We start from the raw sequence: 15,776 nt of genomic DNA on the forward strand, positions 1-15,776 counted from the left end.
TGTCTGTTCAGTAATGATTGTGGAGTGATCTTGTTTTTGTCTTGACCCATCCTGGTCCCAAGAGTGGCCATGTTGGAGGTTGATATTTTGTGAAATTGTTTCTGTTTAACAGGACAGTAAGGCCTCACTCAGAGTAGTTGGCCAGCTCCTAGATATAAGGGGCTGCAGTTCTTTTTCTCTCAATTAAAAAAATATAAGGAGAAGAGGAATAATGTGTTTGCATTCTGAAACACAACATTATTGCTAAAATTAATTTTTGTTTTTATATTTGAGTGACAGTTGAATTTATGTATACATAAGAAACTCGTTTTATAAATGAAGTTTTTAAATGTAAAAAAAAGTTTAACTCCTGAAAAAAACAAAATACATGCAGTCTTTCTAAAAAATTACTTGAAAGCTTTTCTAAAATTTAATTTAATTATATTTGTGTTTCATAGATATTTTCAGCTCCAGGCCATCCAAAAATGATTTACAGCTCCTCAAACTTAAAGACACCTTCAAAACTTTGTTCAGGGTCTAAATCTCATGATGTTCAAGAAGTTCTTAAAAAGAAGCAGGTAACAGCCTTGATTCCAATTTCCTTAAAGAGGAAACGACCCATTGAATTCTTAAGTGATTATGTTAACATATTTGAATAGTTCATGTTGTTATGGAACTACATTAAAATGTTTATTTAGCTGCTTCTTTATGTAGTGTACATTTGGAAAAAAGAGATGAACAGACAAAAAAGTATTTTGCAATTGCCTTTCAGTGGCTACATCAAGCACAAGGGAAGAATTTTTTCCGTATAAAAATAAACGACACTGAGTTGTCCTCTTTTGTTTGTTTTTTCCTCCAAGGTAAAGAAGCAGACAGTTTTATTTCATTATTTCCTCTTTTAATTCCTCTCTTGCTTTGTAAGTTAGACAATGTTTCACATAAAGTAAAACATTTATGTAGTTGTTATTCATATGACTCACTTCTGAGTTTCATTATTTTAGATTTAAACTCAAATAGAGTTTTTCAAATAAAGTAGGTATTTATATGTATTGTCTCAGTATAATTAGAGATTTGATTAACAGAGAGAGGTGAGAGGCAATATTTTCCTGGCAGAAATCCATAGAATTTGCTATGACTTCTGTCCTCTAGCTTCATCTCAGATTTTTTAAACTTTAAACTTGAAAAATAAGGATTGGCTTATTACATTGGCAAATGAGAACAGCTCTTGTTTTTCTTCATAAATACATTCATGTCATGTCATTTTCTTCATAAATACATTCAAAAGTGAATGTAAATGTCATAGATACAGTGTTCGGCATTTTAAATATTTTTTAAAGTACAGTTATAAACTCTTATACAGAAAATAAACTTAAAGGTTTCATCTCTGGTTTCAGCTATTTTTTGATTAGGAGCAAAATTTTTCTTGTACAGCATAGAGAAGACCCAGAAGAAATGAGTTGGTATTTTATGAAATGTATGCAAATGTTGGCAAATTTTGTTATCCATTACTAATTTTTTTAATGTGTTCATATAGGAAGCATTGAAGCTACAACAAGACATGCGGAAAAAGAGGCAAGAAGTGCTAGAAAAACAAATAGAATGTCAGAAGGTAAGATAAGAGCTCATTATTTGCCTGCTGGAATTGATGGATACAATGGATTTTACAAAGATAACCCTCATAGTAAAGTTTATAAGGGTTATTTATATTAAAATTTACTAAGTGTAGTTTTACTTTTTTCTGTTTATTTTATAGATGCTAATATCTAAGCTAGAAAAGAACAAAAACATGAAACCAGAAGAGAGAGCAAACATAATGAAGACTTTGAAAGAGCTTGGTGAAAAGATCTCACAGTTGAAAGATGAATTAAAAACATCTTCCGCAGTCTCCACACCATCTAAAGTAAAGACAAAAACAGAGGTATCTATTTGCATTTTCCAGTCAGCATAGGATTGTTGAACATCTGTTATATGCTTGGCTCTTTGAAAGTACATTGAAACCCTTAGGTAGCTAATAGTCTAATGGGGAGACCATTAGAGTAATAGTTTTTAAAAAATGTCTCTATATATTCTGTGTATGCTTTTTGAAAGAGGTGGTAATACCCTCTTTGAACAAAGATGTGTTTTTGACTGGATTTTTGGTTCCCTTTCCTGAAGATGAAATTGCTAGAGTGATGGCAAAAAAAAAAAAAAAAAGTGTATTTTCCTGTTTCATGGATTGTTTTTCTATTATAGTACAGTGGAACCATCTCTTTTAATATTCAAAAGGTATCATTGGCTTTATATGGGTAAAAATGGGGCATTCTGTTGAAAAGATTAATCAGAAGTTCTAGATCATTTATAGTCTAATTTTGTTAATTGCCATTTGTTTCCTTACCCTAGGAGAATACTTGCTGTACACAGTGGTTCCATTATACCACAGCTCTGAGTGGAGTTTTAGATTAATTTCTGGCCCGTTGAGAACTCAGAATAATAACTTTATCAGATATATAGAATGCAAATTTTTATGTACAATATTATTATACAGTTGAAATTGTGGTTCTCTATATTACTGGAGGGATATAAAGTATTTCATCAAGATTGCTTTGAAAAAATATAATAAAATATTTTTATTGAAATGTCCCCCAATTATAGAAGGAACATACACACATTTTAAAAGTTAGAAAGTAAATGGGGGGGCTTAGTTCTCTCACGGTCACGCCATCTAAAGATGGATAGTTTGTCCCTCACACCAAAAAAAGAATGGCAATAGTTGTAGGGTTCAAATCTGGAAGCGATTATGTAGCTATTATTTATGTTTGTATCATTAATGAATATTTCCTATGTAATTTATTTTGCCTGATTGTTTCATTTATGACTCTTTATTATTAGAAAATTATTCTCAGCTCCCTCTTCTCGTTGACTGTTTCCAAGGTACGATTTTTAGGTCATCTTAAGCAGTAATACTGCTTAATATCTTTACTAATGTCAGTATACTCTCTATGTGTTTTTGCACAGTTAACCTTCCCTAAAACACTCAGGTTTATTGCATCCTCTTATTCTCATTTTGCCAAAAGAGATGTGTGTCATCTTGTTAGTATACTATTCTGAATAAGATCTTAGATGTTATCTAACAAATACATTTTTTTTTTTTTTTAACAAATACATTTTTACTCTTAATTTTTCCAAAGGCTCAGAAAGAACTATTAGATACTGAACTGGACCTTCACAAGAGGCTATCCTCAGGAGAGGACACAACAGAGTTACGGAAAAAACTCAGTCAGTTACAGGTTGAGGTGAGATTTAAGAGGAGTTACCCACTACATTTAACACCTCAAATAATACTTTTTTCTTCCTCTGTTTTCCAGGCTTTAGTCTGACAGTGTATATTATATTCTACCTTTTATTGTTACTCAGGCTGCACGATTAGGTATTTTACCTGTGGGCCGAGGAAAGACCATGTCCTCTCAAGGTCGAGGAAGAGGCAGAGGCCGTGGAGGAAGAGGAAGGGGCTCACTGAATCACATGGTTGTGGACCACCGCCCCAAAGCACTATCAGTTGGGGGATTCATTGAGGAGGAGAAAGATGAATTACTTCAGCATTTCTCAGTAAGTTTTTAAAGTAGACAGATGCAGCTCTAAAAGCACTGTATTCAGCATTTTTTTGCTGCATTCTGTATAAATGTCAAATGTTTTATAGATTAGAAAATCAAGTTGTAAAAAAAAATGGGTATTAGCAAATTCTTATTAATACATTTGAAGGTCAAGAAGCAGCTCATGCTTTGTAATTCCATAATACTCCACCTAAATGCATTTGTAGTGACAAGTTGTTCTAAGCAAATATTTGATTTTTTGGGGGGGAGGTTATTACATGGTTTACCAGGTGTTTATAGTCAATAAGTGAAAATAATCTGGGACGAAGGCAGAATTCAAAGGAAGAATTTATTTAGGATAAGAGACATGTATCATTATATTCTGTATACAGTGGCAAACACTTTTAGATAAACATGCAAATAGAGATTTGTTACAGATAACTATCTTTAATTTGCTCCTTAAACAGAGTATATCCTCTTTCCACTCATTCATTTAATAAATACTGAGTGTTACTTGTGCTGGAGTGTTTTCATACATGATCTCATTTAATCTTAAATAACTGTATAAAGTGCATGTGAAATTCCATGTATACAGATGAGAAAATGAAAGTTTAAAACTTAAGAGTAAACCAGCCAAGATCATACAGTTAGTAAGTGGCAGAACCAAGATAAAAATACACACAGTTGACTGTTAACATCTGGGATCCCTATTCCTCAGACTTTTTTTTTGTTTAAAGATTTTACTTATTTATTTGACAGCGAGAGAGGGAACACAAGCAGGGGGAGTGGGAGAAACAGGCTTCCCACAGAGCAGGGAGCCTGATGCGGGGCTCGATCCCAGGACCCTGGGATCATGACCTGAGCCGAAGGCAGACGCTTAACGACTGAGCCACCCAGGCGCCCCGTCAGACTTTTTTGGGAGAAAACATTTCAGCCCTATTTATTTTTATTTTTTTATTATTTTTTAGAGCGTGAGCAAGTGAGAATGAGTTGGGGGGAGGGGCGGAGGGAGAGAGAGAGAATCTCAAGCAGACTCCGTGCCCAGTGCACCGCCCCACGCAGGGCTCAATCCCACGACCCTGAGATCATGACCTGAGCTGAAGTCAAGAGTTAGACGCTCAACCGACTGAGGGCCGCCCCCATTTTCAGCCCTATTACGTGTTAAAGATGGTGAAGGAAATCTTAAAGAGCAAGACTTCACTCTGTTTCTTATTAGTATGATGCCCCTTAATCCTTTTTCACTGGTGGGTTGTTAAAGTGTCCAGATTTGAGAGCTCTGTTGGCTGCATTCTCTTCACTCTTGAGCCAGTTTCTTTCACCAGTCTGACCGTTGTATATACATATTTTTTTGTAAACTGGGAGACTAGCTTTAAAGTAACTTCTTGAGAAGTAAAATAGGGAGAGGAGCACTACACATGTGTAGAGTATTCTTGTGGAGGCAGGGTAAATGTTGATTTTTGTCTTTTGATGTTGAAATATATAAAATTAATATCTCCTTGCCAAATAAGTTGGGCATTTAGACCCATTACAAGCTCTGGTGAAGCAATACTGAAGTAAAGCAGAATTGTTGTAAATTTGAATTGGCAGAAAGTTCTAGTTACAAAAACAAGGTAATCTTTGTTAGGTAGGAGGCTGTGTGTTGTATCTTGAGGGTCTCTGGAGACTATATGTAGATGTTTAAGTTTTAGCCCAGAACTCATGCTCACATGCATCTCTGTCTTTCTCATAAGTGGGGTCATTCTAGAGCATCTCATAACCCATTTTCATGTATAAATATTTATAAATCTGAAATATGGCATATTTGGTTTGTGGAAAGGGGCATGTCCAGGCATTTGGGGAAGGAGCAAACAAAGCCAATGCAGGTTGAGGTAACTTCAAGAAGGAGACATTGCCATCAGTTTTGATGGTATTTTGTTGTTTGTTTTAAGAGGGTGCTATTAGACAGTCTTGAAGTACTCGAAACACACCCTAGTAATGGATAATTGGGCAGTGTAGTATGTTTTCATTGAAAGAACTACAGAAATATATATGCCTAGACAGCATTGTAAATAGATTTAGCAAACATAAAGTGTAACTCTTCTTTGAGGTATTTCATATCCCACAAAGGCAAAGGTAACATGGATATTTTCAGTATTCTTTTACTGTCCTTAATGATTGTGAAAGGATCATGGATGAACCATATATGTATGAAAAGATGGTAGATGGGTTTTAATGAAGCTGTTTTGCAGTATGAGGACCTAATTCTGGAATCCTTCAGTTTATTCTTTTATCGAGTAATCTACTTCTAAGAATTTATCATAAGGGAATTATGGTTGTCTGCAAATAAGAGCTGTAAGGATGTTAACTATAGCACCCCTTGTAATAGTAAAAAAGCATTAATCTAAATTCTCAGTGGCATTTTGCTGCTATGGAAAACATGTTTTTAAATAATAATATGAGAAAATTCTCAGGATTGACTTTTAGGTTAAAAAAAGTGGGATACAAGATGATTATACATAAACTTGGAATGAAAGTCCGTTAAATTTATATTTCTGGGTTGGCAGAATTCAAGTTGGTTTTTCATTTCTTTCTTTCTAAGGAGCTATTTTCTTTGCTTTATAAATGAACATATATTACTTCTTAAGTCAGACTTTTTAACATCACATTCACGTTTAGGATGAAAATTAGTGTTGTTGTTTTTTTAAAAGATTTTATTTGAGAGAGAGAGAGAGAGCGTGCCAAGTGGGGGCAGAGGGAGAGGGAGAAGCGGACTCTCCGCTGAGCAGAGAGCTGGTCACAGGGCTTGATCCCAGGACCCTGAGATCATGACCTGAGCCAAAGGCAGATGCTTAACTGACTGAGCCACCCAGGCACCCCAGTATTAGTATTTTTTTTTTAAAGATTTTATTCATTTATTTGAGAGAGAGAGATAGCGAGCAGGCAAGATAGCGAGTGAGCACGAGTGGAGAGGAGTAACAGAGGGAGAGGGAGAAGCAGACTCCCCACTGAGCAGGGAGCCTGATTCAGGGCTCGATCCCAGGACCCTGGGATCATGACCTAAGCAGAAGGCAGGTGCCTAACTGACTGAGCCACCCAGGCACCCCATATTAGGTTTGGTTTTTTTTAAAGATTTATTTATTTATTTATTTATTTATTTATTTATTTATTTGACACACAGAGAGAGAGACACAGGGAGAGAGGGAACACAAGCAGGGGGAGTGGGAGAGGGAGAAGCAGGCTTCCCGCGGAGCCCCGCGGAGCAGGGAACTCGATGTGGGGCTCAGTCCCAGGATCCCGGGATCACGACCTGAGCCAAAGGCAGACGCCCAACTGACTGAGCTACCCAGGCGCCCCCATGTTTTTATACTGTATATTTTAAAACCAAATTAGAGGATATGTGTTAATGTTGGGCTTTTAGATCCCAGATGCTTATATAAAAAATATGTGTAAATTAAACTATATACATATTTAAAATACATAATATATCTAATATACAATGAGAACTATATATAACATAAAGCATATGTTATAATATATAATTGTTTTAAAGATTTTATGAGAGCGAGCATGCATGCGCATGGAGAAGGGCAGAGAGGGAGAGAGAATCTGAAGCTGACTCCTCACCGAGTAGGGATCCCAAGTTGGGGCTCGATCCCATGACGATCTCATGACCATGAGATCATACCTGAGCTGAAACCAAGAGTTGGATGGTTAACCAACTGAGCCACCCAGGCACCCCTATATATAAATATTTTAATAGCGTATATCAGAGGTCAGCAGACTTTTTCTGTAAAGGACCAGATAGTAAATATTTTAGGTTTTTATGGACTATATACTGTCTCTTGAGTTTTCTTCTCTTCCGCCTCCTCCTTCACCTGCTCCTCCCTCTCCCTCTTCTTTTTTACCTTTTTTTTTTTTTTTAATTTTTAAAAATTTTTTAGTAGGGGTACCTGAGTGGCTCAGTCATTAAGCGTCTGCCTTCAGCTCAGGTCATGATCCCAGGGTCCTGGGATCGAGCCCTGCATCAGGCTCCCTGCTCAGCGGGGTGCCTGCAGAATTCTCCCTCTTCCACCCCCCCTGTTTGTGTTCCCTCTCTCGCTGTGTCTCTCTCTGTCGAATAAATAAATAAAATCTTTAAAAAAAATAAAAGAAAATAAAAAATTTTAAGTAATCTCTACAGCCAATATGGGGGTCTAACTCAGGACCCTGAGATCAAGAGTCACATGCTCTTCCACCTGAGCCAGCCAGGTGCTCTTCTTTTCCCCCCCCCTTTTTTTTTTTTAAGATTTTTATTTATTTATTTGACAGAGACAGAGGGAGAGAGGAAACACAAGCAGGGGGAGTGGGAGAGGGAGAAGCAGACTTCCCGCGGAGCAGGGAGCCCAATGCGGGGCTTGATCCCAGGACCCTGGGATCCTGACCTGAGCCGAAGGCAGATGCTTAACGACTGAGCCACCCAGGTGCCCCAACTTCTTTTTCACTCTTAATAACCTTTTAAAAACATAAAAACCATTCTTAGCTCACAGGCTATCAAAAACAAGTTACTGGACCACATTTGGCCTGATGACTGTAGTTTGCAGAGAGATGGTATATGCTTATCATATTACTTTTTATATTAAGTATTTAAGTTAAAAAATATAAAATAGTATTATGTAGCATATAAATAGAATTTTATGTTTTTAAAGGTAAAATCAGTCTGGCAAGAACTTTTAAAATAAGGGTCCTTATTTATATATCTTTCATTTGACAGAGATCTGAGGATATTACAGACCTTTATGAAGAATTCCCTCTAAGTATTTTAATATTAAAATTTAGGTCAGAAGATGAAAATTTTAAGTCATAGAGCGTTGCTTGAGGGCACAGACAGGACAAGAGCTAAGGTACTTTCCTTTGCCCCTGATTAAAAGAGAGGTTTGGCAAGTTGCAACAGAAGAGTTAAACTAAATGTTTGGAATACTTGAAATGCACTTAGGCATTTTCAGGTAGTATTCATCAGTTATAAGATTTTTGAACTGTGGTGTAGTGTGTTTTAGCTGTTGCACTCAATGATACAGGGTGGAACTTGATTTTTTTTTTTCTTCTTGATTATGAAAGTAATACATGCATTTCAGGAAGTGTTTGGCTACAAGTAAAATATGAATAACTTGGGAAATGTGAACATTTATTTTCTTTCTTTTCAAGAAATCTAGAGGTAAGGAGGTTTTAGGTTTAATTTATTCAGAAACTCAGGCACACAACTTCTTTTCATATTTTTTCTCTAGTATCCTAGTATGTTGGCTTTTGTTCTTAGGCTTTTTTCTTCATGGTGTGACACCAGGATGTCTGCAGCAACCACAAACTTCATGGCCTCTAAAAAGAATGTCCAAAGGCAGAAAAGAACAGTACCTTTCTTACGCATTTTTTAAAATCATGAGATAACCTTCCCGGAAAATATCCCTGCCTTAACCCTCATCCTCCATGCCCACCTGACTCCTGACATGCGCCACTTTCACTCAGCACTTGTGCCCTCATGTGTCTTAGCCAGAATTGTCACTTACCCATTTGTAAGCCAATCCCTCTTGAGGAAACCATTACCATGATTGAATTAAATCAGTCATGGTTCCATATGCCAGTTGGCCAATGATAAAAATCACAATCAGTTAGAATGGAAAGAGATTAAGTAGTTGGTTTAGACAACTAAGACAGTGTCTTTTTTTTTTTTTTTTAAGGTTTTATCTAAATTCCAGTTAGTTAACATACGGTATAAGATTAGTTTCCGGTATACAGTATGGTGATTCAACACTTCCATATGTCATGCAGTGCTCATCATGACAAGTGTCCTTAATCCCCATCACCTGCTTCACCCATCCCCCACCCACCTCCCATCTGGTAACCATCAGTTTGTTCTCTGTAGTTATGAGTCTTTCTCTTGGTTTGCCCCTTTCTCTCTCTCTCTTTTTTTTTTTCCTTTGCTCATTTGTTTTGTTTCTTCAGTTCCACATATGAGTGAAGTCATATGGTATTTGTCTTCCTTTGACTTACTTTGTTCAGCACAATACTCTCTAGTTCTAGTTCTATCCATGTCATTGCAAATGGCAAGATTTCATTCTTATAGGTGAATAATACTCTATTGTCTGTGTCTTGTGTGTACACACAACACATCTTTATATATTCATCAGTCGGTGGACACTTGGACTGTTTCTATAATTTGGCTATTGTAAATAATACTGCTATAAATGTTGAAGTGCATGTATCCCTTTGATTTAATGTTTTTGTATTCTTTGGGTAAATATCCAGTGGTGCAATTGCTGGATTGTAGGGTAGTTTTATTTTTGGGGGGCAGAGGTGTAGTTATATTTTTCACTTTGTGAGGAACCTCCATACTCTTTTCCACAGTGACCGCCCCCAGTTTACGTTTCCACCAGCAGTGCAAGAGGCTTCCTCTTTTACCACATCCTTGCCAGCACCTGTTGTTTCTTGTGTTGTTGATTTAAGCCATTCTGATAGGTGTGCCTCACTGTAATACTGATTTGCATTTCCCTGATGATAAATGATGGTGAGCATCTTTTCTTTTCTTTTTTTTTTTTAAGATTTTATTTATTAGAGAGAGAGAGTGAGCACAAGCAGGGGGAGGGGCAGAGGCAGAGGGAGAGGGAGAAGCAGGCTCCCCGCTGAGCAGGGAGCCTGATGTGGGGCTCGATTCCCGGACCCTGGGATCATGACCTGAGCTGAAGGCAGACGCTTAACGACTGAGCCACCCAGGCGCCCCTGAGCATCTTTTCATGTGTCTGTTGGCCATGTGGATATCTTCTTTGGAGAAATGTCTGTTTATTTCTCTTGCCCATCTTTTAATTTGATTATTTGTTTTGGGGGGGTGTTGAATTTTATAAGTTCTTTTTATATGTTGGATCCTCTTTATCGGATATGTCATTTGCAAGTATCTTCTCCCATTCTATAGGTTGCCTTTTAGTTTTATTGATTGTTTCCTTTCGTTGTGCAGAGGCTTTTTATTTTGATGTAGTTCAGAATTTTTTTTGCTGTTAGTTCCCTTGCCTCAGGAGACCTATCTAGAAAGACAGTGCTACAGCCAATAGCAGAGAAATTACTGCCTCAGCTCTCTTCTAGGATTTTTATGGTTTCAGACCTCACATTTAGGTTTTTAATCCATTTTGAGTTTATTTTTGTGTTTGGTGAAAGAGAATGGTTCAGTTTCATTCTTCTGCAAGACAGTGTCTTCTGTGATGTTCATTGAAGAATACTTGGAAAGCATTTTAGTTACAGAAAGAAGCAAACAACTTTAAGTACCTTAGATTCTTTTGATAGGAATGTTTTAGTTTTCTTAAAAGTTATATGTGTACATCATTTGAAAACCCAGATGAACTTATATCTACAGAGTTGTTAAACATTCTGCTGCTCGATTTCTCCTCATTTTCTCTTCTTTAAGGATGTCTACTTTTAAATCTTTTAGCTGAATTTTTGAGTATTTTTTCATTTTTAAATAATGTGATTTTACTGTTACTTCTTGATTTTTAAATTATAAGCATTATATATTGACATTAATCCTTTTGCTTTTCAGCTCCCCAGTTTTTTTGGCTGTGTTGTATTCTCTCCTATTTTCTCTTTTCTTACGGATTTATGCCTTTAAAAAATAAATCACTTTAGTATCATTGTATACTGTGGATGCAATGCACTCTTCTGTCTGTAGCCAGAGAGCATTTTGAGTCTTAAGAAAGTAAAAAGGTTTAGAAGTCTGTTTCTGTACTCCCAAAAATATTTATGTAATTCATTCAAATTTTTGTGTTCTTACTGGCAAGAACTTCTAATTTGCCTGTTTCTTCATGCCTGGAACTTCCATGTAAGACAGTGGAATACTTCTGTTGTAATTACTAAAGACTTCTCACATATGGTTAGATTTTCCCTGTAGCCTCTCTAGATACGGTTTTTACCCTTTCCCATCTTCCAAGTGTGTGGAAATATATTTGAGAGTTTTACTGTATATGAAAGTGATACCTTATTGTTTGACAAGTAATAGCTTTTGTGTTTACCAGAACAAAAGTTACCCTTTCTCTGCATTTAACATTCAGAGAAACTTTTCTGAATAGCACTTCAGTGACTGCCCTTCCTCAGGCCTGGTTAAAAAAAAAAAAAAAAAGGGGTAGATCTTTTGTGAATTACTGATACTTACTGCCATTTGATGGCTAGCATGTTTTCCATTTTTTTCACTGTTACGAACAATGTTAATAACATCTTACTGGATTTGGCGATTTTGAGTAGAATAATTTGTTTTGCGGGACAGTCCTGCACATGTCAAGACCTTTAGCACTGCTGTTAAATGCCAGGAAGTGCTCTTTGGTCTGTGTGACACCCAAAATGCCCCCGGGGTAATGTTACTGTCTCAGTTGAGAACCTTGTTTTACTTTGGTTTGTAGGAGTGAGATGACTAGATCAAAGGCATGCATATTTAAAATTTTGGGACAGCTTGCCAAATAACCCTGCAGGAATGTTGTACTAATTCATACTTGCGGTGACATTGGATAAGAGTACCTGTTGCTTATATCCTCAATAGCATTTGAGTTTTGTTTTTTCATATTTGCTCGTCAGGTGATTGCTAGTCAGATGACTGACAGAACTGGCATCGGTTTGTGATCTGGGAAAATGGTTGGCCTAGATAAATCTCTCTCTGCGTAACTTCTGCCTCTAAGGTTCCAAGTACCTCTGAGTTACTACATGTAACTTTTCATTGATGGCCTGTAATTGATTTTCTCATATTCACCTATATATCGGTATATAATTTTTTTTTAATTATCTTATATATTTTGAGGGGCGGCACACATGTACAAAGTGTAAAAGAATTAAAAGTGTATGCAGTGAAAGATAAGGTTTCCTTCTGTACCCAGTCACTCAGTTTCACTCCCCATAGGCATTTATTGTTTTTTGTTTCTTACATATCTTCTTGAAGATATTCTTTCTGTGTATATGTATTATTTTGTCTCTCTTTAACACAAATGGTGGTATGTTAAACAGTACTCTTTTGCATGTGCATTTTTCATTTAATATGTGTTAGCTTGTTAATAGAGATGATGCTATATGAGTGCACGTGGTGTTGCTCTGTTCTTTTTAATGGCTGCATGGTATTTCGTTGCATCGATGTACCACACTGGATTTAAACTGTCCCATAGTGATGGAGAGCTAACTTTTGCCTACTATTTCATTATTTCAAGCCATATTGTAGATATGTGTGTGAGATACCAGTCAGAATGGCTAAAATTAACAAGTCAGGAAATGACAGATGTTGGCGGGGATGCGGAGAAAGGGGAACCCTCCTACACTGTTGGTGGGAATGCAAGCTGGTGCAGCCACTCTGGAAAACTGTATGGAGGTTCCTCAAAAAGTTGAAAATAGAGCTACCCTATGATCCAGCAATTGCACTACTGGGTATTTACCCCAAAGATACAAAAGTAGGGATCCGAAGGGGTACGTGCACCCCGATGTTTATAGCAGCAATGTCCACAATAGCCAAACTGTGGAAAGAGCCAAGATGTCCATCAACAGATGAATGGATAAAGAAGATGTGGTATATATATACAATGGAATATTATGCAGCCATCAAAAGGAATGAGATCTTGCCATTTGCAACGACGTGGATGGAACTGGGAGGGTATTATGTTAGGTGAAATAAGTCAAACAGAGAAAGACATGGATCATATGATCTCACTGATATGAGGAATTCTTAATCTCAGGAAACAAACTGAGGGTTGCTGGAGTGGGGGGTGGGGTGGGAAGGATGGGGTGACTGGGTGATAGACACTGGGGAGGGTATGTGCTCTGGTAAGCGCTGTGAATTGTGCAAGACTGTTGAATCTCAGATCTGTACCTCTGAAACAAATAATGCAATATATGTTAAGAAAAAAAAAAAGAAGAAGAAGAAGGTAGCGGGAGGGGAAGAATGAAGCGGGGGAAATCGGAGGGGTAGACGAACCATGAGAGACGATGGACTCTGAAAAACAAACAGGGTTCTAGAGGGGAGGGGGTTGGGAGGATGGGTTAGCCTGGTGGTGGGTATTGAGGAGGGCACATTCTGCATGGAGCACTGGGTGTTATGCACAAACAATGAATCATGGAACACTTCATCTAAAACTAATGATGTAATGTATGGGGATTAACATAAGAATAAAAAATAAATAAATAAATAGATATGTGTGTGAGATAATATATATGTGGGTATAGAAAAATTACGTATTTTAATAGATATGTGACATTTTAGAGGCTAGTTTTAAAGTTGTTAAAGTACTTTTTAACAAAAGCGTACATGCAAATAGTTTAAAATATGGTTAATTGGAAGTAAAAATCTCCCCTCTTTTCTTGATCTCTGCCTACTCTTAAAAGGTAAATAGCTGTACAGAAAAAAATTATTAATATAAGAATATATACACAAAGTCTCTCACTTGAAAAAATTTACCAGAGTAGGCTTACATTATAAATACAGAGCTGCATTTCAAGCCTTGCTTTTTTAACATAAATATCTTAGCTGTTTGGTGTTTTCTTAAAATTATAAGGATAATACTCAATTTAAAATACTTACTGAAACAAACTATACCAAGTAGAAATGTATATAATTCAGTGATTTAGCAGAAGGTAAATGTGTATATACCTACCCCTCAGGTCAGGAAAAAGAATATTCCCAGCCCCCTTCCAGTCACTGTTTTCTCTCCTCCTTAGAAAAGTGACCATTTTTCTCACTTTATACCTCCTTGCTTTTGTTATACAGTTGATCCTTATTATTCATGGATTTTGCATTTGCACATTAACCTACCTACTAAAATTATTTGTAAGATCAAAAATCAATATTCAATATGCTTTTGTGGTCATTTTCAGACTTTGACAGAGCTGTGAAAAATTTGAGATACCAGATGCACGTGTTCCCAGCTCAGTTCAAATAAAGTGATGCTCTGCCCTTCTTGTTTCAGCTCTCATACTGTAAATAGCTGTCCTTTTTGCAGTCTATTTAGTACCAAATTTTTCTCATTTTTGTGCTTTTCATTGGTGATTTTGCTATTTGAAATGCCCCCCCCGAAGTGTAGTTCTCAAGTGCACTGTTGAAAGTTCAAGAAGGCTGAAATGTGCCTTATGGTGAAGATCCGTGTGTTATGTAAGCTTTGTTCAGGAATGAGTGCTTTTAGCTGAGTTCAATGTCAGTGAATCAACAGTGTATTTTAAATAAGGTGTCTTTAAATATAAAACAAGGTTATGTATTGATCAGTTGAAGAAAATATTTTGAACAGAGGCTCATAGGAACCTAACCCTCTCTTGGCCCCAGGAGCAATGGTTCAGTATTTGCTAATTCTGTGCTTGCAGTGAACTTCATACGACTAGTGCGAATAATGAGAACCAGCTGTAGTTTTATCACCTAAATGTGCGTTCTTAAAGGTGATAATATTATTCTGTTTTAAAAATGTGAATGGAACCACACAGTCTGTATTCTTTTGTGTCTGCTTTTTTCCCTTAACATTATGTTTGTAAGATTCATTAATGTCATATGTAACAATAGTTTGCCATTTTTATTGCTGTATAATTTTCAGTTTTATAAATATAACAGTTTTTTCTTCAGTTCTCCCGTGGATAGGTATTTGGGTTATTTTCGCTTTATTTTTACGAACACTGTTGATAGGAGTATTCTTCTAGATCCTTCATTGTATATGTGTACAAATTTTAATCACTAATCTTGTTTATTGTTGTAAGTTAGATTGTGGGAGTTATATATTCTTAATTCCTGACTGCATACAAAGTAAATTTCTAATTCTTCCTCCAGTAGTTTATATGCAGTACATTTAATGCCCTAAAATTCCTTTTGGAGGATAGAACTGCTACCTTCTTTGGAGGGCAACCCAGTAAATGTAGGTTAAAAAATCTTCATCACTTTCTGTGGTTATAAAAGTAATATATCTTTTTTTAAATTTTTAAATAACAAAGTCTAAGGTGACTATGGTTGATCACACTGTATTGTATAATTAAAATTTGCTAAGAGAGTAGAACCTAAATATTCTCATCAGAAAAAAGGTAACTAGGTGAGTTGATGAATGTGTTGTTAATGAACTAGATAGAATCTTCACTCTTTATATGTATATCAGATCATCATGTTTTACACTTACAAATATCCTTCAGTTTTGTCAGTTTTACCTCAGTAATGCTGGAAAGAATTCAAGTAATACCGAAGTGAGCAAAATAGTGAAAAAGTCTCTCTAATTGGGCTGTGTATGTTAAACAAATAAA

At 36.3% G+C, this 15,776-nt stretch overlaps 1 protein-coding gene across 2 annotated transcripts in view; it reads left to right on the plus strand.

Moving 5' to 3' along the window:
• RBM27 (RNA binding motif protein 27) overlaps nt 1-15,776 on the plus strand; it is a 72,385-nt gene that overhangs the window by 51,345 nt on the left and 5,264 nt on the right. For both annotated transcript variants that reach the window (XM_021702212.2, XM_044917157.1), the window contains exons 15-19: nt 438-557; nt 1,514-1,588; nt 1,733-1,897; nt 3,147-3,251; nt 3,373-3,564. In XM_021702212.2, the coding sequence (XP_021557887.1) occupies nt 438-557; nt 1,514-1,588; nt 1,733-1,897; nt 3,147-3,251; nt 3,373-3,564 (657 nt within the window). The remainder of the gene's footprint in view (nt 1-437; nt 558-1,513; nt 1,589-1,732; nt 1,898-3,146; nt 3,252-3,372; nt 3,565-15,776) is intronic.

The sequence above is a fragment of the Neomonachus schauinslandi genome, chromosome 7 (genome assembly GCF_002201575.2).
Source record: "Neomonachus schauinslandi chromosome 7, ASM220157v2, whole genome shotgun sequence".
NCBI lineage: Eukaryota > Metazoa > Chordata > Mammalia > Carnivora > Phocidae > Neomonachus > Neomonachus schauinslandi.